At 35.6% G+C, this 22,742-nt stretch overlaps 4 protein-coding genes across 5 annotated transcripts; 3 read left to right on the forward strand and 1 right to left on the reverse strand.

The window, feature by feature from the left end:
• The first annotated feature begins 3,074 nt into the window (after positions 1-3,074).
• On the forward strand, positions 3,075-5,837 carry LOC125190496 (alanine--glyoxylate aminotransferase 2 homolog 3, mitochondrial-like). The gene is made up of 9 exons (XM_048087818.1): positions 3,075-3,419; positions 3,528-3,758; positions 3,846-4,016; positions 4,318-4,461; positions 4,545-4,724; positions 4,836-5,061; positions 5,165-5,278; positions 5,365-5,451; positions 5,532-5,837. Exons 1-9 carry the CDS (start codon positions 3,198-3,200, stop codon positions 5,573-5,575), a joined length of 1,419 nt encoding a protein of 472 aa, XP_047943775.1. The 5' UTR covers positions 3,075-3,197; the 3' UTR covers positions 5,576-5,837.
• Positions 5,838-8,688: 2,851 nt separating this feature from the next.
• LOC125186502 lies at positions 8,689-14,378 on the forward strand. 2 transcript variants are annotated; one of them, XM_048082873.1, is made up of 7 exons: positions 8,689-9,137; positions 10,377-10,550; positions 10,721-10,846; positions 11,067-11,267; positions 12,076-12,240; positions 13,638-14,063; positions 14,254-14,378. In XM_048082873.1, the coding sequence occupies exons 1-6, from the start codon at positions 8,907-8,909 to the stop codon at positions 14,019-14,021; spliced, it is 1,281 nt and encodes a 426-aa protein (XP_047938830.1). In that variant the 5' UTR covers positions 8,689-8,906; the 3' UTR covers positions 14,022-14,063; positions 14,254-14,378. The 2 variants fall into 2 exon arrangements, with proteins under 2 accessions (XP_047938830.1, XP_047938829.1); XM_048082872.1 differs by having other exon boundaries at positions 13,638-14,362.
• Positions 14,379-14,834: 456 nt separating this feature from the next.
• LOC125189703 (transcription factor UNE12-like) lies at positions 14,835-15,649 on the reverse strand. Its single transcript, XM_048086953.1, has 2 exons — positions 15,293-15,649; positions 14,835-14,858 (listed from the first exon to the last, which is right to left on the reverse strand). The coding sequence occupies exons 1-2, from the start codon at positions 15,647-15,649 to the stop codon at positions 14,835-14,837; spliced, it is 381 nt and encodes a 126-aa protein (XP_047942910.1).
• A 1,549-nt stretch (positions 15,650-17,198) lies between these two features.
• Positions 17,199-18,732, forward strand: LOC125186708. Its single transcript, XM_048083137.1, has 2 exons — positions 17,199-17,213; positions 17,310-18,732. The coding sequence occupies exon 2, from the start codon at positions 17,542-17,544 to the stop codon at positions 18,463-18,465; it is 924 nt and encodes a 307-aa protein (XP_047939094.1). The 5' UTR covers positions 17,199-17,213; positions 17,310-17,541; the 3' UTR covers positions 18,466-18,732.
• Positions 18,733-22,742: the final 4,010 nt, after the last annotated feature.

The following is a 22,742-nucleotide window of genomic DNA, read 5'->3' on the forward strand; positions in this document are numbered from 1 at the left end:
TACCTTATTATATTTAAAAGAAATACTCCATAAAAGTTATAGAATTCGGAAGGTAATCAAATTTATTTATGGCATTTCGTAACGTTTGATATGAAAACACAAATGGTTGTCTGCGAACTTAATTTTAGTTTCAAGTTTATATTCAATTTTTATGGTAGATAATTATTTTCGTGAGGTTACTTTTATCTAATTACTACAATGTAAACCTAAATATAGACAAATATACCAAACATAAATATGCAATATCTGTTTTATTTTTCTTCCACATCAAACATTCACTCATATGGTCATATTTATACTATCCACATCAAATTAAATAATTTAACATGACTAATGACGCCTGATAAAAATATAAACGAGGCTACTTGCTTGTTACTCGAGAATTTTATTAATTACTCTCAAATTTAAAAAATAACTTCCAGTCTGTCACGACCATCCGATGTGTATCATTAGTTTCTTAACCAATAAAGAAGTTTTTTCTTAGAAAAATCAGACAGATTTAAAAATATTTAAATGCAGAGAATCGCATCTTATGGATCTGTATTGAATATTCATTTGTTTATATAAAACCTTGATCCTTTGCATTTGAAGTATGTGATTTTACCTTTTTTGAGATTATTCGAATGAAATTATATGCCTAAAAAATCGATTGAAAGAAGGCATCGGATTCTGAATTAATGACAGAGCCAATGAAAATTTGGTGTGTGGAGATTTGGCAGAGCAAATAAAAACAGATGAGTCACGTGGATTCTTATCTTCGTTATTATAAATGCAGCTACTTGTGTCTTTCAATTAATCAATTCAATCATCGAAACTATCTACACGTCACTTTTGAAAGTGATGTCTTCAATATTTTGAAGTGTTTTTTCCTAATATCATCATCAAACATGACATTATACATCTTGATTTATAAGTATTAATTCACCCCTCAAACACTCGCTAACATTTTAGAATGTTTGTCTCATTTTTTTTTGCTATTATTGTTTTTAGTAATTTAATTCCAAATCTATGAACCCATTCCAAAAATAGATAATAATAATAATAATAATATTTTAACACCACTTTTCTTTCTAGTATTTTTATAGTATATCTTTCTTAACTGGAAACTTCAAATCAATTGAGAGGAGCTTTTTTTGGTAATGATGAGTCCTCAATTAGTTGTAATGAATATAATTATTTGTTGGGACTGGATTTACTCAAAAACTCGCTACTAATAAAAAAAGAGTGAATTACATTTTTAGGCTCTATACTTTCAACGACGAACATTTGCGGTCCCTACACTTTTTAAATATCAATATATTATTAAATTAGTTGTGCTTAAAAGCCACAATATTTTAAAGATTTCTAAATATTTTTAAAATGTGAATCATTTTTTTTATAAATTTCATTTTAATTGATTCATCTTAGTTTGAGGAAATAGAATATGTGCTTTATAATAAATCGAATTTATTAAGTTAAAATCCAAGATTAAAACTATGCATATATTTTATACTATAATCAATCCAAACAAAAAATATTTGAATAAAATATAAATCACGGTTAAAGTATCTAAATTAACATAAATATCAAAATAAGTACCTATTTTTGGAGTTGAGTGTACAAAAATGTCCTTTAGACTTTTGGGGGTGTTTTTGTCCTAAAATTTGGTCAAAAAGTGAAAAAGTACCTGAAACGAGCAATTGATATAGTATGGAGACCGCAAATGATATTTTGCAAGTATAGGGACCGCAAATGTTTGTCGCTGAAAGTATAGAGCCTAAAAATGTAATTCACTCATAAAAAAAAGGCTAGTTGCAATTCAACTAGTAGAGATGTGATTCTACTCCTTTTTTTTTAAATAGTTTTATTTTCTCATTTTCGGATATTTATAAAAAATAGTCTAATTTCTAAAAATGAAAAGAATTTTTTTGAATATTTATAAAAAATAGTATAATTTCTAAAAGTGAAAAGTTTCTCTCTTATACTTTATTCATTTTTTCTCGTCTCTTCCATATTTTATCTATGTCTCTCTTACTTTATTTTTTTTTAATTTCTCTATTTTACAATTTTCATTAAAGCTCATGCTGTCCACAAATAGAATTACTTTTTATGGACTAAGAGAGTACTACATTTTAGAAATCACTTTATTGCTTTTAATTACACTTCATGTGTCTTTTGTAGATAAACTTTAGAAGTTGAGATATAAAGATGAAACAAATAAAATAGGAAGAAGATTACATAACATTAGTAGTATATGTGTTCAATTAAAGCAAGCTGATGCACCATGCATTGTTTGCTTGATTTGTAGAAGGAAGACTCCGTCACGGTATATGATTATAGGTATAATTTCTCAAGATGACTTATTAGCGAAAATGAAAACCTCTTTATTTCTATTTTATTCAAATTTCTTACTTTATTTTTTTTTATCTAATATATAAAATAAAACTGCATAAAAACTCGTGCCATATAAGGAATGAATCATCTTTATGAGACCGTAGTTGTTGAGACAGTAGGTATATAATAAGTACTCCTACCTTTTAGTTAACTGAAAATTCACTTAAAATGGATAGATTCCATATTTTCGAAAATCTGAAAGTTACCACAATTATGTACCACTACCTAAAAAACAACATTAGCCGTAAATTAAGAATATTGAAACTCAAATAAAATGAAATTCACCTAACAAATTATTGTACCATTCCAGAGAGTTCTAAATAAGAACCATATGTAAAACTTAGAAAATCACAAAGTTGTCTCTCTAGAAAACAGAAAAAAGACAAATATACAAATACTCATTTGACTAATTGAGTGATCGAATCATGTAACTATTTTATCACTTTGGAAATTAGAACTAGTATTAATATTGGCGGTCCACTTGTTGGGATATCATTTGTTCCCAGAAATGCACATGTATTAAAATTTGATAAACAATTAAATTAGTAATTGATACAGTAAGTGCAAATTCCTATTGGTGCAAAGAAATTAAAAAAGGAAAATAGAGTCCAGTGAATTTGGAAAACTTATTGAAGGCATATCGACAATGGCGTGGTATGGTATAAGCTTGTCATTTTCCTATATATATTATTCTCATTTGCATAATTGCATTTGCATTTGCATTCCTCTTTCTTCATCTTCATCTTCATCTTCATCTTCATCTTCACCAACCGTCTCTCCCGCATTTTCATGTGTGAGAGATTTCTCATTTCTTCCCTGTGAAGATGATGATGATGACGCGCAGACTCCCTTTCTCCCCCCGCCTCGCCGCCGCCGCCTCCAAATCCACGCTCTCCCAAGCCGCTCGGGAAAATGATTCCCCTCTCCCCAAAATGCCCCCCTTCGACTACTCCCCTCCTCCCTACACCGGCCCCTCCGCCGACGAGATCCTCGCCAAGCGCCGCCAGTTCCTCAACCCCGCCATCTTCCATTTCTTCAAAAAACCTGTGAGATTCGATTCGATTCGATTCGATTCGATTCACAATCTCCTCCTCTTCTATGTTAGTATTTCATTTTGTGGATTGATTGATTTATTTGTTTGTTTTTTTGCGAAGTTGTGTTTGGTTGACGGGAAGAGGCAGTACCTGTTCGACGACAAGGGGAGGAGATATCTCGACGCGTTCGGCGGGATCGCCACCGTCGGCTGCGGCCACAGCCACCCGGAGGTGGTGGAGGCCGTCGTCAATCAGATGAAGCGTCTCCAGCATTCCACCATCCTCTATCTCAATCCTGCCATCGCCGATTTCGCCGAGGCGCTCGCTTCCAAGTTTCCCGGTGATCTCAAGGTTTATAGCATTAGGAAAAGTAATACTACTACGATTTTATAATTGTGTTTGTTTCAACTGCTGATGTTATGCTCTATTCTGATTTAGGTCGTTTTCTTCACGAATTCGGGGACGGAGGCGAACGAGCTGGCCTTGATGATGGCGCGGCTCTACAGTGGGTGCCATGATGTGATCTCGATTAGGAATGGATATCATGGTAATGCAGCAGGCACAATGGGTGCTACTGCTCAAGGAAGCTACAAATTCAATGTTGTGCAGGTATATATACATTTTGATTGCTTACAATATTTTGTGCTTGAATTGTTTGAATTGCCTAATCAGGTTACCATAATTGGGTATGGAAAGTCGATTGACTTTTGGTTCTATATTACCAACTTTGAGGATTTAATCATTGATCAGTAAGGCTTGTGTCACAGTTTAAAGGATAGTTGCATAACTTTTTGAGAAATTGTGTTATTGAAAGAGTTGTGTCTTATCCGGTTGAATTTGTGCAATGCTTGTGCAACTTTTCTTGTTGTGTCTTTGAGATTTTGTTCGATTTTGGTCTTGCTTGTGACAGACGGGAGTACATCACGCACTCAATCCAGACCAGTACAGAGGCATCTTTGGGTCGGATGGATTGAAGTATGCAAAGGATGTTGAAGATATAGTTACTTACGGAACATCTGGTCGTGTTGGTGCTTTCATTGCTGAAGCCGTACAGGTAAAAATCTTGATGTATGAAGCGTTTTAAAATGTGTCAGCGTGTTCTTTTCCTTGTTTATTGATGAATTTCAATGTGTACAGGGAGTTGGTGGGATTATGGAATTGGCTCCCGGGTATCTGCCCGCGGTCTATAACACCATAAGAAACGCAGGCGGCCTTTGCATAGCAGATGAGGTCCAATCAGGTTTTGCTCGGACAGGGAGCCATTTTTGGGGCTTTGAGGCCCATGGAGTTGTGCCTGATATAGTGACCATGGCGAAGGTAGTTTATCATTTTTGAGGTCTTCATTCTTTGATCATCACAAAATTTTTGTCAGATATGGGCTGGGGCTGCGTTTTACTGGTATTATATTGTGTGTGTGCATCATCTCAGGGCATTGGAAATGGAATACCACTTGGTGCAGTGATTACGACACCTGAGATTGCAAAGGTCTTGACTTATCGAAGCTATTTCAACACGTTTGGTGGTAATCCCGTCTGCACTGCTGCTGGTCATGCAGTTCTTAAAGTGATAGAGAAAGAACAGCTTCAGCAGAATGCTCTCACTGTCGGATCATACTTGAAGGATCGCCTCCTTTCATTGAAGGACAAATACGAGAGTATGCCTCAACTTGTAAATCTAAATGTGAAAGAACCATGGAAGTGAAGCTAAATGATAGCTTGAAATTGTGTCTCCATTGATCATAGGGTGTTGTTGTGCAGTTATCGGTGATGTCAGGGGAAGAGGTATGATGCTCGGAATTGAACTGGTAACGGATCAACAGCTGAAAACCCCTGCCAAGGATGAGACTCTTTATGTAATGGAGCAGATGAAAGGTGATAATCGCTCTCTTAAAACAGGTCCATTTTCACCATACTTAATTGGGCTCAAATCCTAATCAATGCAAATGATGTCATCTCAGATATGGGAGTTCTGATCGGGAAAGGAGGGTTCTTCGGCAATGTATTCAGGATCACCCCGCCTCTCTGCTTCACCAAGGAGGATGCTGGTTTGTCTCCATTTCCTTAACACTTTTTTTCTTGATAACTGACCTGATCATATAACCGTTGTTTTCTTATGTTGATGCAGATTTTCTGGTGGATGTGATGGACTATTCGTTGTCGAAAGTGTAGAGTTGGGTAGTGAAGTGAAAGGAGAGCCTGTCTTGGAATGAATGGTGGTGGTGTTGTGTATATGTTAGCCATGAAAATAAAGCATTTGCGGAGATGGTGAGACATCACCTCGTTGTCTCTGGTCTCCAGCGTCTGCCAACCTTCATTCTCCCAAGGGAATTAGGCTGCCTGTATAAGCTTATGTGCTATATATTAGTAGTAGATTGTTATTTGCTGTATGATAATTGTTTCATCTATGTGATGAAGTCATTATTTTTGCTAATCCTTTTTCTCACAAATACTAATACTGTCTCCCATCTTTTACTCGTGATTGTGTTTTCATTGATTACTTTATTTGTTATCACATAATATAGTAATTGTATAATCGATATATCAGGATCATTGGGTTACGAAAAACCCGCACCATTTGATAAGTCAAAGTAATGCATAATCAATACCGTATGCTCAATGCTAACCTACATTGATTAAGAAATAAATATTTATCAAGACCTCGCCTTTCAGTAGATAGCCTAAGGCAAGTCTTGCTGTTAGATCCGTTCAGTGCTATACCACACCAATGTCATCTAATTTCAGTAAGGCTTAGAAATATGCGGACTGACATTGCAACCTTTCTCGATGGGTAGTCAAATTCCATCTAGGTTGTGAAACTCATCTTTTCTTTGTTTAGAACTGACCGTATTACCTTAAAGTGGACGACGCCCACAACCGGTCTACTAAAACAAAAGACTTAGACTTTGTTAAGTTAACTTATACATTTAAACATGCATTAACATCCATTAAATGTAAAACATAACAACATTATGACAAAAATAATCTGTTTTATTTATTGGAAAATAAAATAAGAGTTTTACAGTATTCAATCACTCGAAACGTGATTTCTAGTATACAAACTCTAACACTAGGCCCAATATGACAATTAGAGCCTAATGTAGAAACATAGCATAACGGCAAACCATGTAGATTCAAGGCATGCTAACATTATTCAATTCAATTATAATCTATAATTAGTATAAGTATTAGAACTTAGGCAAATTAAAAACACAGTTTGAGACTGCTGAAGGAATTCTAAAGCATCACCTATCCTTAACAAATTTAAAAACTAAAATATATCTGAATTTGATTTGAAGACATACCTATCCAGGGATGGATGGAGTCCATTGGATTAAGATGAAGATTTCAGTCACAGGAACTCAATTTTTGCTGCAACTCTCAAGTGTAGAGCCAGGTCTAAGACAGGAAGGAACTGGGGTGATCACGGGCATTGCCACGTGCTCGTGTTCGTGATCGTTGAACAAACTTGTCAACCTACGCAGGACGAGGCTTTCCTGATTCTTTCATGTCATGGTAACTCATTTAAACCCTTTGCCTATAAAAAAACTACCAACATATTTCAATCATTTCTAATATAGCCGGATGTGTATGCTATCTCTGCTCTTACTAAATTATATGCATCGTATGATGCTACTTGTGAAATAGTTACACTTTTACTAATGTTTGGCATATTATTAGTATGTAACTTAGGTGATTGGCTGAAAAGGGGAAAGCACATTTGCAGTTGTTGTTTAAATGCCAAATTTGGAAATTTAACATGGAAATCCAGCTTGCATTACTATACTTTACAACTTGTAAATTGAAATGGACAGCTCTAAATTGAGGATCAAAAGAGTGACAGATTGAAGCTTATTATTCTACTGATAAATAATTTATTCTTCAATGTTAGAGTAATTCACAATCATTTTTTTTCCACATCAAACTTCTTGTACTTGCTGGAATTTTTATAATGTCTAGATGCAGAGCCTTAGTTTTTGAATACTAAGTACTTCATACACAAGTAACAACATATTGTCTAGATCATTGCACAACGTATACTAGGTAATTATAATAATAATGTTTAATTTATATACACTAACTAATGTTATTAATATACTCCATATTTTTATATTCTCTAATTAATAATTCATGATTAATTACAATATGTTTTTGCTATAATACTCTCTTCGTCCTATAAAAATAGACATTTCTATTTCTAGTCAACTTTTTTCTCTTTAATGTGGTGAATTTCATTCCTCATTAACAATACTTCAATAACCTTTTTTTTTATCTTTTACATTTTTATCAATTGTCCATAAAACCTTATACTCTAAAATGTGTTCATTATATGAAACGGAGGCAATATTATTTTACCGCATACATTTTTTGAATTAATATGTGCTTATGTGTTCTTATGTAAAATTTTATATTTCTATGTACACTAACCTTATTAGGGGTGATCAATTGCTAACTTTCTTAAGTTGCTAACTCTGATAACTTATCAAAACAATGTATTTAAATGTCAACATGATTCAGTATATTGAAATATCAACAAAATTATGTGTTGACATTTTTAATACACTGCGTTAATGAGTTATCAAAGTTAGCAATTTAAAAAGTTAGTAATATAACTTACCTCAACCTTATTAAAAGGAGTATATTTTAAGTATTCTATTATCGACACAATAAATTAATTAAATTTCCTCATTCACTAAATTTAACTACTAATGTTTTTAATATATAACTAAATAGGTTTGTGTTAAAATGACAGCCCCTCTTAAAATGACACCGTGACACCACTTATACAGCAATATTATAAACGCTACACAACAATATTACAAACACTATACAGCCATCTATAGATTGTTGTATAGTGTGTCGGATATTGCTGGACAAGAAATATTGCTGGATAAAGACCAGCAAATTGCTAACCGTCTTTTTCAGTTTTTTTTTTTTTTTACCACGCGACAGCTTATTATTCGTCCACGTATACAAATGATTGGCTAAGAATGGTGGTATGGTATTATTTTAAGGGGTGATGGCACCCTAACATGCCCCTAACTAAAAATATATGTAAGATTTAATGTTTTTTGTAATTATATTTAATCATTCACTGAATTTAATATATTTTGTAAATTATATATTGAATTTTCAATATTATTACAGTTTGATAAATGGTTGAGTGGTTCAATTGGTTCCGACTTCCGATTGAATCAGTAGATTCGCCCGGTTTGCTTACGTAGCCGTTTTTTATCAAAACATTGCTAATAAAATAAAAAACGTAAAAATGATTTGTGAAAAAAGAATGAGATGCAGATTGAAACGTGAACTCAACGTTACTCAACTGATCGTCTTCCTCGCGTTGACACTGTCGTTTCTTCTTTTCCAATTTCTTCATTTCCGTTTCCCAATCCTCATCACATTCTTATTATTTCTTCAGAAACCCCCCAATTTTTAGGTGTTGAAACCGTCAATTCTCTTACGAAAAGACCTTTTCCGGTTTATTGTTCGCTGTTAAACAATGGCTCTCAGGAGGAGGCAGCAAATCGGCAAGGCAGACGGCGCCTTCTCCTTCACTTACGATTCTCCGCCGCCGCCGTCCGCTGGCAGTTCTTCATCTTCTTCTTCCGCCTCCTCGCTCGCCGCCAAAGCTATCAGAGCTTCGTCGGCGTACAGGGATTCATCGCTCTCTTCTGTCTACGAGCAGTCGGCTCTCTCTTCCCCGCGCGGTTCTTCTCCTTCCGCTGTTAGGGTGCGATTTTTGGCGCTGCTATTCGTGTTTAGTTTTAGGTCTGCTGATTTGCTTTGAATTGAAATGTTTTCCCTATTGTACCTCTTATTTATTTATTTATTGTTTTGAGATAGCAATGTGTTTTTCTGTTCCCTATTTTGAGTTTGCGGTGCAATGATCCATTAGTTGTGATGTTTTGTGGTTCTAGAATGATAAATGTTGACCAATCGGCAACCTTCCTCCCTGGTTCAATTGCATTTTATAGGGTTACTCTCCTAATCTGTTGGTGAACGTATAATTGGCTTTAGGTTAGATATTTCCTCTTGATAAGTACAGTAGTGAGTGGGTATGAGTATGACTTATGCATTCATGGACAGTTGAACAAATAATCTTATCTCTAATTGGGTCTTGGTTGAAGGCTTGCTGTAGGGTCTGAATTGGGACATGTAGAGAGACTACATGTTGGATTAGGAATTCCATTAAAATTCACTGCTATGGTTATGATTATATTTGGATCCAGGAATGAGCAGAAGTTTGTATCATTTGATAACTTAACTTTGGTAGGTGGACTCTTGATGAATTCTGTGTACATGCTTAAAGTTCTTTATCGTGTTGGATTTGGTGGCAGGATGAATACTAGTCACATATGTCCTCTTTTCATCCACATCACCTTATGTCTTGCAACTGATGGTCATTTCTATAGTTATGCAGTCTTGTATAAAGTAGATCCCGCTATTGTTCCCGAAAGAGATATACTTTGTAAATATTTCAAACCTCCTTTTGTTGATATACTTGATAATTAATAAATTGTGACATTCCATATCGCATATTACACTTATTCCAGGACATTAGAAACATTGTTAACAGGTTGATGGCTTTATTTCTGAGAGTGAATAATCTATCTAAACACACTTTCTACCCATACCAAAACCAATTACCTTCTCCTTGACTATTTCCACCTAAACCTCTCTTTATCTCTTTGGTGTGCATGAGCGCGCGCATGTCAATTAAACACATCATTACATTCAGTTTTTATAATTTCAGAATTAAGTACTCCTTGTTAATACAGGATCTTGATTGCATTAAGTTAATCTATTGACTAGTTCTTGTAACTACTTTGTTTATGTAGGTTACTATGGTTTAACAAAAACCTAAGTTGATAATATTCTGGTTTTTTTTTTTTGAGGATTAGATTGACTGTGCAGATCTCTCTCCGATCATCTTGTACTTGCTGAAGTAATTTATCAGTATTTAATATAGGATCCATCCATCTATGACCATGCACCAAAGAAAAGCGTAAATGGATCTAAGCAAGGATTCTGGGGGGTGCTAGCTCAGAAAGCTAAATCAATTATTGATGAGGATTCTGCTAAGAAACACGAGACACCCAGAGAGACAACTTTTGGGGCATCTGATAGAAGCAAAAGGGGCCAGGTGCGAAATTTTTGCTTAAATTATTTTAAGCAATTTGACCATACGGAATGTCAAAATTCACATTAATCTTATGAAGATCGGTGTTAAAGGAATCACTTCGGACCTTTTTCTACCAAAAACCAAACTTTTCCACATGATTCTTTTACTTATTTATTTTCTCCTTTGTTCAGTACCATAGCACATATGATTCTCAAGACAGCCGTCGGAAGACTGAAGGTCCTGGGATACAGAAGGGACTAGATGCTATTGCTTCATCCCTTAATTATATTGGTGGCACCATTGGAAAATCTCTTGAGGTAGGCTTTCTTTCCCCTGTTTCTTTCCATGTGAGGTTGTGACAGGAGTATGAGATTGTAACTTGTAAGTGGGTTTTGTCATGTTAAGTCTTTTAACTATAGTTTTATTTCTTGGTGGATATTTTCTTGCTAGTTGTTCTACATAGGTAGTCAGATGGTACCTTAAAAATCACTTTTTGGCATAAATCACCAAAATGACACACACTCTACTCTGTTGTAGGAGGGTATCACAGCCGTTGAGAACCGTACTGCGGGCTTAATTCAAGAGACTCGTAAGATTCAGATAAGGAAAAAGAATAATAGCTACGGATCACAGAACCAGGCTTCTGATTTTGACAGCCTGAGACGACAACCTATGCAACAGAGTCATGTAACTAAGAATCACAGTACAGATGAAACACAGTTGAAGGCATCTCGCGACGTAAGGTTGCAACTTTATAGTATTGGTTTTAGAACACGAGATTGTTTCGAGCTAACACCTTTTTTTCTTTTATGCTGTTTTGTCAAAGTCCTGCATGTCTAAACCCATGATGCACACTATGATCTCTTTTGTTTAAATACTTGCAATATTAAAGGATCTCAATGTCAACTATACTCTATTCAGTAACTTGTATGAGCACTTTTCATGGTGTTCAAGATACCTTGGGATGATTATTCAGTTAGACTGCATAGAAGGATTTATAAAGATGATTATCATAGCGCTATGTTATACATTAACTTGTAAAGAAGCCATGCTCGATTAAAGAAAACAAGATTTAGAAAAATTGCATTTAAAGAGAGGTTGTATTGGTTTCCGATAGCCTAAATGCGTATGCGTAAATGATTATACCATGGGTGATGGTGGAGCCAGTAAGTTGAAGCAACCCTGCAATAAAAAGAGGCTTTTAAAACACTTTCTTATTGGTACTTTGTCTCTAGATGACAAATAAGCATCATACCCCTTTGTATCTAATCTTGCGCGTGACTCTGTTAGAATTCTTCTCTTGTTTTAATTTCTAATCCAGAACTTCACCTTTGCTCATTTGCATGTACATAATCGTTGCATTTATGCTTGTTAAGTCATTCCGCTAAATTGTTTTTGTGGTAATGTGAAGCATATAGTCGATATTGCTGGTCACTTGAAGCATCTTATCCATCTAACTTGAGATAAAGCTGCTACATGCAGTTTGGAAATCAGAATTTTGTTAATATTTATGAGATGCATGATAGTATCTGTTCCACACTCTCAGGTTGAGATGGCAACGACTGCTAAAGCAAAACTTCTGATGAGAGAGATGAACACAGTCAAAGCTGATTTTGCTTTTGCAAAAGACCGATGTGCTCAGCTAGAAGAAGAAAACAGGATGCTTAGGGAAAGTCGTGAAAAAGGTGATAACCCAGATGATGATGACTTGGTAAGTAATCTCTCACCAATAGAAGGATAGCCACCTTCTTTTTTCTTTTCGGATGAAATTTTATAATGAAGTTAAAAAATCTGATCCATCCTTTTCTGGTGTCATTATCACTGATTCTGAAATCCTCCTCCATGGTTATTCACATCCAAATCATTTTATCAAGTGCCTCAGTCAATTTCTCAAACATCTTTGGAATTCTCATATTTGAAGATATCAAAGAAAATATGTGAATGTTTTATGTGCCAAAATGTGCTGTGTATATAGTTGATGCTTTGGGGTCAATTTATCTAAGTTCTTGGACCTTAATTACTTAACAACTTTTAAACATTGTTGGAGCTCAAAAGATAAGTAAATCTCAGCCACAAATGTGTACCTTCCGGGGCTTTTATACCGTTTGTTGAGTATTGGGGTAGGTTGATTAAAAAAACTGTGCATAACAGATTGCGTTGTTTGTCTGTCTGTCTGGGGGCACATGAATGTTATCCTCAGGGGAAGGTTTTAGCACTATACTTGCATCTTTTAAATGAATGCATATTTAGAATTCTTATTCCAGTATCAAGACACAACTCACAATATATACATTTAAGTTTAGACAAAATTTACTAAAAGGTTATGTTTCAGACTTATATGAGGGTTTTTCTCTTGAAGTATCAACATTAAGTTTAAAAGAACTTGAGGAGTGCAATCAAATTTAATATATCTGGCAGTTGGTCACTTCTATGAGTAAATGTATGCTGTCTTGCTAGGCTAATTTCCAACAAGAAAAGTACCCACATTACGTACCTGAAGTCATCGATCTGAAAAACTCATGATTTCTATGCTATTATAAACTTGATACTTAGTTTAACCTTTAAAGGTTATTCGAGGCCCTTTAATTAACTGATCTGTGATACTTGTGTTAATCCAGCATCATGACTTAACCATGTGCTAGTCACCATTACAATAATAAGGTTGTGCATATTATTGAAATATATGTCTTGCATTGTGTGGGCGTTTGCAAACTTAGAGAACATGTATTAGATAACTGAAATCTCTCTGAGATCCTCATCCTCTGGGTGAAAAGAAATGTCATGTGCCATTTGGTGGCCAAAAGCTGAAGTTTCCTATTCCTTACACAATTATGTGGAGTATTTGAGAGTCTTAATACGGGCACCAGATATTTCATCTTTTAAAAGAAATGACACATTATTTGAGTTTTCAGCATTGAAAAGATGCTCCATTTATATGCACTTTTGAGTTTTAACTGCAGGATTCACACTTTGCTTAGGCGTTTCTACACTTTACATTCCCCTTATCCTTATATGAAAAAAGGAGATGGTTCATTCAATTGCTACTACAAATCTGTCCGGGATTTATAAGTACATACTTAATAAGTGAATTGAAATGTTGTTTATCAGATAAGGCTCCAGCTCGAGTCTCTTTTGGCTGAGAAAGCTCGGCTCGCCCAAGAGAATTCAGTCTATGCAAGGGAGAATCGTTTCCTGAGGGAGATTGTTGAATACCATCAGCTTACCATGCAGGATGTTGTGTATTTTGATGAAGGCAGTGAAGAGGTCACAGAGGTCTACCCCATCAAGTTAACGACAGCTTCTAATATACAACCATCTGCAGCCTCTCCAACTCCAACTCCAACTCCAACGGTTCCCTATGGCGCAATCAAAGCACCACCAAATGTCTCTCTCGAAACTGCCCCGTCTGTAGAGTTCCAAGAGGCTCCACAAACTACTGGCGCAACCAACCCGTATGTACAGATGCCAGGAGAAGATATTAGAAAAAAATGAGTGGATCTCAGCGGTGCCGCCTCATCTTATCGATTTTCAAAGGTTTGAGTTGAGTTGAGTTGACCCCAGTTTCTCATTTTTGTGAATGAGGAATCTGTCAGCTGTATTCTTTCGATTCTTTAATCCGTTTTACTTTTTTCCTGTAAATCATTGTATTTCTGGTAAATTATTGTCGCATGCTGATGATTTAATACTTTGTTTTGTTTCTTTTTTTTTTTTTTTTTTCCTACAGAGAGAATTTGGTCGAACACTTGTAAGCTTTGTCTGCTTCTTTATGAGTTATGACAGTGTGAATTGGCGATTGGGAACTGTAAATTTATTTCTTCAACTTTATGGAGCAACTGTAATTCTGCCTACTCTATTTATACAGCATTCTGCATAGATGCCTCATTTAGTGACATAAATACTTTTTGGTTTACATACATCAAGGTGGTGTGGCCCAAAAGAATTACTGTATTTAATAAATTTCGCCCCATCTTAGAATCAATTACAGTTAGGATGTCATCTGTTTTCTTATTTATATATGCAAGACACAGGAAACAAATCTGAATTGGTTAAATGTGTGCTAAAAATACTAATAATCAATAATCATGCAACATTAGCCAGGAAGTTGAAAATAAATTAGACCATACCTAGATAAAATAAAATCCCATTAGAAATAGTAAAATAAATTCTACTACTTTTTAAACTGTAGAAAACATGCAATATAGCAGTTGAATAACGAGATTGCCTAAAGTCTTCGCCCTTCGGTATCAAAAATCTTACCAAAAATATATTAAAACATAAAAAATTACATTGTGCAATAGAGGTAGTCTATGTCTCTAAAACTTCAACAACCTTAATCAAATATAAACATCAATATATGTATAAAAAATGTAGTGTTAAAAATTACCTCGAAACATTGAAAGGATCACCTGGAACTTCAAAGTAAAATGGAAATACCATGTTGCAATCTTGTTTCCGAAACTTAAAGAATGTATGACAAATTATTGTAGCCCACCAATGTATTCCAAGTCCATGATGGTTGATTGCTTCATATTTATGAAATTTGTGCATTATAAATAATAGAGTTAAGGCCAAAATTGGTTCTAAACATATGACCATTTTATCTTTTTGGTCCTAAACTTTATTTTTTAGATTTTTTGATCCTGCACATATGGAAAATTGATCATTTTGGTCCTCCGTCAATAGTTCCGTTAATTTTTTAACAGTCAACACGTTTTGCCCAATTTCGACCAGATTAGAATTTTAATTATAATTATTAAGTCTACCCCTTTGATGGCAGCAGAGCGGGGATCAACAAAATCATCAAGGTGGAACCTCTTCCCGCTACCCGAGGCGTCGTTGTACTCTCCCTTCCCCTGCTCCAAGCTCAGCCCCAATGGAAACCCGCCGCCGCCGTCTCCAACGGTGTAACCGCCGCCGATTTCAACTCTGAGGCCGACTCCCATCCCGAAGACTCCAACCAGATGAGAGGAGGCGTCGCCCGAGCCGAGTTGCAGCATCATCGCGGGAGAAGGAGCTTCATTTCCGACCAAAGTAGCGTCGGCTCCAGCGGCGTAGTTCTGATAACCTAAAATCTGCTCGAGGAAATCGTCGGAGGGGGTTTCGCCTTGATTGTTGGACATGATTCAAGTAACGGAAATTCAACTGAAATTCACAACTCACCGCAGCCCTTCAGGTTTGGCTCTCTATCTCTCTCTGTATATAAGTGTGTGTGCGAGAATTGAATGTATGAGTGAAAAAGAACAATGTGAATTAGGGAATAATTAGTGACTTAATAATCATAATCTTAAGATCCTAATCTGGTCAAAATTGAGCAAAACGTGTTGACTGTTAAAAAATTAACGGAACTATTGACGAAGGACCAAAATTATCAATTTTTCATATGTGCAGGACCAAAAAATCCAAAAGATAAAGTTTATGACCAAAAAGGTAAAATGGCCATATGTTTAGGACCAATTTTGGCCTTAACTCTAAATAATAAGTTGAATTGTATTCTAATTGCTTATTTAATTACGTCTATTATAATTTTAGAGTAAAACGGAGTTCATGATCGTGGTCCACCAAGGCCTACGATTGTGTTCCGTTGACGCTCATGGTGGCCATAGGTATACACACCTTATATTAGTAAAGAGGCTTAAAGCCCTTACTAAAATAATTTTTCTCACGTTTTAGCTATATAATTTCACTCAACTTAAACTATAAGTATCTTATCATCTCAAAAGATCATAGTATAATCCAAGAAATTAATATTTCGAAATTCCAAATTCAAACTTTAGAAAGTAGTCTCTGTAAATAAATTTTTGCGCCCATCCTTAAAGGTGGATATACCACCATGGCTCATGAACTCTACACAACCATGGTCTATAGTCTCTACACTCCGTGCATGGGCGGACCCAAATGGAGGTGACTAGGGGCTAAAGCCCTTAATGAATTTATTTTTTAAACAATTTTTTTTAATTTATTAATGTTTAATATTAACTATTGTATAACAGCCCTTGCAAATGAGGAAAATTGTCCAAAAATATACATTGAAATAAAAATTAGAAATCTCAATTCTGCGTCCGCTCCTGTTACCGTAGGTGTCACGTTTGATACATTTCGATAATCATTGGAACCGATCGCCGTATGTAGATAAAGATTCTACTAAAATCTAGCATGAATCATAAAATTGAATTTTATTTTAGAAACGGCATATGCTCATTAATGCATATGAATAGGAAAACATAGGGACGAATTAAAGCAGAAGGGGGCAAGGTCAACCGGGCCAAATTTATTACTGCTCTAACTAATAGTAATACACACTACACTAGTAAGGAAATGATTTGTCTCAATAATTACTCACAAGAACGTAAATTTTATGAAACTTTAAGATATAGTATTCCCAAAAGATTACAAGAAAATGCGAGTATCACGATTTGTTATAGAGTGATGTGGAAGATTTTTAACATAAATAATGAGTTAAGAATAGCTAGGAAATGGCCATGGCCATCACACTAAAATAATTTACCCAAAGATTAATGCTTTTAGCAAATTTCGCAATCAGGTGGTCCTTTTTTATTTTTTCATTTTTTGGTCTTTAATGGTCTAATCCTGATCCGACGTGTCATCCCATTATTGGGTGAGGATATGTAATTATTGGAGAAGCGGTGGAATCTGCTCTGTCGCAGACCACAGCTGTGTGGTGAGGTTAGTTGCTCCCCATTTATTTTCCTTTCCAGTTGTACTTTTTTTTTTTTTTTTTTTAATTTCCTAAATATATGAACTCTCTTCCCTTTTTTTCAGCTTCTGCAAACTTGATACTTGATGCCAGAATCCCTTGATTTTTTCCCACAGATCCTCTTATCTTAGGCAAGTTTCCGATCCAATTCATTGCTGCTGAATCCTTGTAGCTAGATTTGATTTTTTGCAGATCGGGAAAGGGGATATGGCATTGGCGGCCATTAAAGCACTCTCGATTTATAACTCACTGCATTTTCAGACGAGGCTTGTTTGAATCTCGGATTGCTTTTTCTCGATGCTTCTAGTTTATCTCTGCACAATTCTCCTGTTCCAAGCGGCGGTTGCTCAACCGAGATCGGAGCTCTCCGCTATCGCGCTCGATTCTCTGCTACAGGACTACGCTTTTAGGGCTTTAGTCAGGCCGAAGACCGGCATTGTCTACGACGGCAATGTGCCGTCCAATTTGACCGGTATCTCCGTGGCGGCGCTGCGGCTTAGGAGCGGCAGCCTGCGGCGGAAGGGGGTGGATTATAAGGAGTTTCACCTGCCAGTAGGTGTGACTGCGCAGCCCTATGTTGAGCGGCTTGTGTTGGTTTACCACAGTTTGGGAAATTGGTCTTCGTTATACTACCCTCTTCCCGGCCGGACCTTTTTAGCTCCGGTTTTAGGGCTTTTAGCCTACGATGCTTCCAATTTATCCGCCAAAAATCTCTCCGAGCTCGATATTCGGGCCTCGGGTGACCGCATTTCGGTAACGTTCCCAACGGTACTTGCCGGGCCGGGAGGGTTAGCCCCTAAATGCGTACATTTCGCTTTGGACGGTAGCGTGGAGTTCGAGAATGTTGTGAATGGGACTACTTGTTTGACCGCTGACCAGGGGCATTACTCAATTGTGGTGGAGACGGTGCCGGCTCCGGCTCCGGCACCGGCACCAGGCGGAGGTGCGCCGCGGAGAAGCGGCGGGGTGGGGAAAGGGGGAGGGAATAGGAGGGTTTGGATAATTGTGGCAGCGGTGGTGGGAGGAGTGGCGCTTGTGGCGGCGCTGGTAATGCTGTTCGTTTATGTGAGGGGGTGCCGGCGGCGGAAGAAGCTCCGGCGGATGGAGCACGCGGCGGAGGTGGGGGTGCCGCTGCCGATGACGCCGGTGGGGAACACGAAGGCGCCGGTGGCGATGGAGACGCGGACGAAACCCTTGTTGGAGAATGAATTTGTGCCTTGATTTCTGGTAAATTTCCAAATATTTTACTCATTTTCTTTCAATTGGGATTTTCGTCTTCGTTGATTAAACACATTCAAAAAAGGGAAATTCTTTACTTAAAATTAGTGTTCAGTTTGTTTTGATCATAATTTATTTTGGAGCTTGAGAAAAATGTAGGACGATTTGGATCCGTTGATTATTATTGTGCAGGTTGTTACTTATCTCTTTGCATGATGTACAAATATTGGTGCAATTAAATTGGAGAATTAAGCCATTTTTCTAAGCCAAGTTATTGAAATGGTTAGTGCATTTTTTGGTAGTGTTTGTTTTATGCGTAGGTGTGCTTTTAAGTGAAAGTAAATAAGTATAGAGTTACATCATTTTGTCCATAACATCAATAATGAGTGTCAACTATCAAGATTCAAGAATGGAATATAAAAGAAAAATGGGTTTGTCATATAATCAAATTTTGATTCCTCATAGCTGCAAGACTTAAATTTTACTAGTTGTCAAGTTTGTTGAAGATATTAATAATATCGAATTTTTCTGTGGCAAACTTTGTGTTTTCATGATATATATCTGTGTGTCTGGTGGGAGATGAACATTGAATGCAAAGTTGATGAAAGTGTATGTATTTAGAAGAAGATGTGGTAAATTATAGAGGTAATAGTATTATTGAAATGGTGGGTGAAAAATGATGGTAGAGATGGTAAAAGTAAATGGCGACGAGAAGAAGGCAAGTACTCCATGAGAGTGCGAGTAGCTAAAATAAGAGATGACAGGCTGTGTAGGGATACACCAAAAATATAAACGACACAATCAGTTGGGGACTAGAGCTTTTACATCACGTTGCTGCACGTGAACCCCCTTCTATATCATTTCTGTTTTCCTTTTTCTTTTTCATTTTTATTTTTATAAAATTGTAATCTAGCCCCCTTTCACTAAACTAAGCAATTACGTACCTTTATAGGACGAATTAGTTAGTGTTTATATATCGGTTAATATCTAAACGACCTTGTTTTATTGTCGTACCATCGATTTTTGGTGCCAAGTCACTTTCGATAATCGATATGCCAGAGTTTGATTCCGTATGAAATGTTTATATATACCAATTTTGAAAATTATGGGAAATAATTAAAATTCAATAATAATGAATGAATTTAGAATCAATTAACCCTTATATAAATGCCGGCATATAGTAGTAGTATTGATTAAAACTTGGATGTACCAAGATCACAAGTATAAATGGAGCGCACCATAGGATCACGGTCACGGGCATCATAGAACGTCTCAAAATTAATTGAATTACAAAATGATGAATAATAAATTTAGAACCAATAGTTCTCTTCTTTTCATTTGGGGTAGTGAGATAACTCATTTTAAAAAAATTACGCATCAGTGATGATGTGTGTATATCATATCAATTAGACCAATGACCAGCGTATCCGATGAAATAAATCACTACATCACTTTAGTAGGCGAGTCTTAATCTCAATACATTCAAACTAATGAAAGTCATGTTTTGTCACCTGATATAGTCTTCATAAACCCATTTATATAAGCTAATTATTATACCTATAATTTTGAAACCTCCACGCCACGGTTTCATATTTTTTTAAGAAAAATTAGAGCTAAGTTTAAGGAAGCTGACATCACATCACATGATACCTTACCAATATTATTCCACCTAAAAACATCCATATAATATATTAGGCATTCTACTTCTACCTATATTCATTTATCTTAACGTGGTTTCCACAATATCTTTTCTTTGTTTTTTTAAGCGAAGAAGAGGCGCCCGCGACCCGCTCATACATACCTAATTTCAGATTAGTGGAATTTAAATTAAATATTTCGTGTGGGTACCACTCTGTCAACTATCCATTCCACGCAAAAAAAAAATACTAGTAGTAAGTCCATATTGTTTTCTCTAAACAAATTTGGATCGAGCCACTTCAATTGGAAATTGGTAGTACTAAATTCTCTGTGCTCACTATCATCATTGAATTTTTTTTTAAGAGATGAAAAGTGAAAATTGTGATAGAATGTTTTTCTTTATTTTAAATCCTCTTAGCTAATGTGAAATGAGTTTAGTTGCAGCCCACATGTGACTAAATTTAAACTTCAAAACAGTATTTAATTGAACGTGTGAATTTTAGTGCGTCACCTCCAAAAAAAGAACCCACAAATTCGGCTCTACTATGATGATTCACGATTTATCATCTTCAACGCCATCTTTAGTCTTTTCTTCCAACTCTTGCCTTTTGTTTACTATTGGATTCTCATTCTTATACTATTGGATTATGTTGCTTTTATTTAAATATGTCATTCGATATCTGATCATATTCTATCACCACCAACTTCTTTTTTTGTTCTGAAAATGATGAAGTTAAAGATGCAGCAAACGACCGTTTAGTTCATAGGGGAAAAGAAAATAAAAGAAACGAAGCAAAAGTAAAAGGCATAAAGTAGTTTCATACAGTTGTGGACTCATTTCGATTATTCCCAGCTATCATATGATATAGATTAGTAGAAAAAGTAAATTTCTTAACTGAAAGTCACCAACTCATAGATGGTCATTTATTTATTTTTCTTTTGGTAATTACCAAGGGTATCCACCGCCGGGTCCAGACGGGCCTTAATGGATAGGACAGCTGATCCAAGGATTTAAAGCTACTTCATAGCCAAAGGCAGAGATCAATCCACTAATCATTTGGTTATGGATAGACGAGTATTGTGCCACTTAACCACACCCCTCCAATTGATTTATTTATTTTTCTGAAGTATATATATCAAATGGTTCAACATAATTCCCACATAAATGTGTAAACATTACTGCATTAAATGACTCAAAAGGCACCATAATTAAGAGTAGGAGTGTAGGACCGAGTCCATAAATTTCAAATAACGAAATCGAATATTATTACGTTCAGTTAGAATTGTTTTCTAAATTTAAAAGATCAAGGGCGCCGGCACTATTCGTTCGATTTAGATAAATTTGTATATTGAAATACCGATATCATTTTTTCAGGGACTACCAATACAATTAAAATAATTTGATATTACTACTGTATTATTTATTTGTTCTATATAAATATATTATCGAATTTGTTACTACTAATTATTTTTACCAAGACTCTATTAGGGTTATGTACTTAAGTTTCGAGTAGTATCTATTTTTATTCATTTTATGATCAACACCTATTTACATTTATGACTTGATGTTTTAAATTGGAATGGACAGCAAAATTTAGGGGAGTCTATTTTTAGGAGAATGGGAGTTTAAGTAAAGTCCAAAACGTCATTATATATATAATTGAAGGAGCATTTTAATTTGTTGTCCAAACCCTTGCTACAACTTTTTGTGAGGTAGAGATCACGAGATGGATTGAATCATGACAATAAGCTACACATCATCTCTAACAAACGACTCCATATGTAGTGAACTCTCGTATATATGTATGTACCCTAATTATTTGTCTAATATTTAGATAGTGTGGTATCGATTGCGATTGCATACAATTTTCCTTTCTGCTTGCTCATTTATTATATTACTGTTGGCATTTGAAACCAATAAAATACCTGTCTCAGATCGGTGTCAAGAGAACACTGAAACTAGTATATAAATCTCATGGGCCACTCCTCATATCACCAATTGGTTTTAGGATGAAACCCATGGATTTCTATCATGGTATCAGAGCGGGTCACCGATTGTCAGTTAAAATTAACTGACCCAGCAGTATATCTGGGCTGAAACCGAAAAAAATGACTGACCCAGCAGTATATCTAGGCTGAAAATTTTCGTCCAATCGATAAAGAAAAAATTCCAACTCCTCCAAGATTCACTTTGAAGGGTTTGAGGGAGGGTGTTGGTATTTGAAACTAAAAAAACATATAATTGTCCCACATCGTTGTAAGGGAATACTGAAACTAGTATATAAATCCCATGGGTCACTCCTCCTATCACCAATTGGAATTGGTTTTAGGATGGAACCCATGGATTTCTATCAATTACCTAGAATATAAGGAGGAACTCAATATTTTCTTTTGATACATTTTTTGCATATAGCTTTAATCTACAATCCATTTATATCAAAACATTTGATTTCCGCACTAGGTGGTTACTAGTTAGTGAATTAGAACATTTAAATCAACCGTCATAAAAAATTAATCAGTATTATAAATAGAAACATCTCATCGAGAAAGTAACTAACATTTTGTTATTGGTAAACCAAAAATAATTTGAAAACTCTCTACATCGCCCGCCCTAATGTGACATATGTACTTGGGATATTTCC

Source organism: Salvia hispanica, chromosome 5 (assembly GCF_023119035.1).
Source record: "Salvia hispanica cultivar TCC Black 2014 chromosome 5, UniMelb_Shisp_WGS_1.0, whole genome shotgun sequence".
In the NCBI taxonomy this organism is placed as follows: domain Eukaryota; kingdom Viridiplantae; phylum Streptophyta; class Magnoliopsida; order Lamiales; family Lamiaceae; genus Salvia; species Salvia hispanica.

Bases quoted from the DNA above. Each gene is read 5' to 3' on its own strand.
- LOC125190496 (XM_048087818.1), top strand. From the start codon at position 3,198: ATGATGATGATGACGCGCAGACTCCCTTTCTCCCCCCGCCTCGCCGCC. The intron at 3,759-3,845 runs GTTTATAGCATT...ATTCTGATTTAG, and splicing joins AGTTTCCCGGTGATCTCAAG to GTCGTTTTCTTCACGAATTC. The intron at 4,462-4,544 runs GTAAAAATCTTG...CAATGTGTACAG, and splicing joins TCATTGCTGAAGCCGTACAG to GGAGTTGGTGGGATTATGGA.
- LOC125186502 (XM_048082873.1), top strand. From the start codon at position 8,907: ATGGCTCTCAGGAGGAGGCAGCAAATCGGCAAGGCAGACGGCGCCTTC. The intron at 10,847-11,066 runs GTAGGCTTTCTT...ACTCTGTTGTAG, and splicing joins CCATTGGAAAATCTCTTGAG to GAGGGTATCACAGCCGTTGA. The intron at 11,268-12,075 runs GTAAGGTTGCAA...CCACACTCTCAG, and splicing joins AGTTGAAGGCATCTCGCGAC to GTTGAGATGGCAACGACTGC.
- LOC125189703 (XM_048086953.1), bottom strand. From the start codon at position 15,649: ATGTCCAACAATCAAGGCGAAACCCCCTCCGACGATTTCCTCGAGCAG. The intron at 14,859-15,292 runs GTAGACTTAATA...TATTTGATTAAG, and splicing joins GCTCTGCTGCCATCAAAGGG to GTTGTTGAAGTTTTAGAGAC.
- LOC125186708 (XM_048083137.1), top strand. From the start codon at position 17,542: ATGCTTCTAGTTTATCTCTGCACAATTCTCCTGTTCCAAGCGGCGGTT.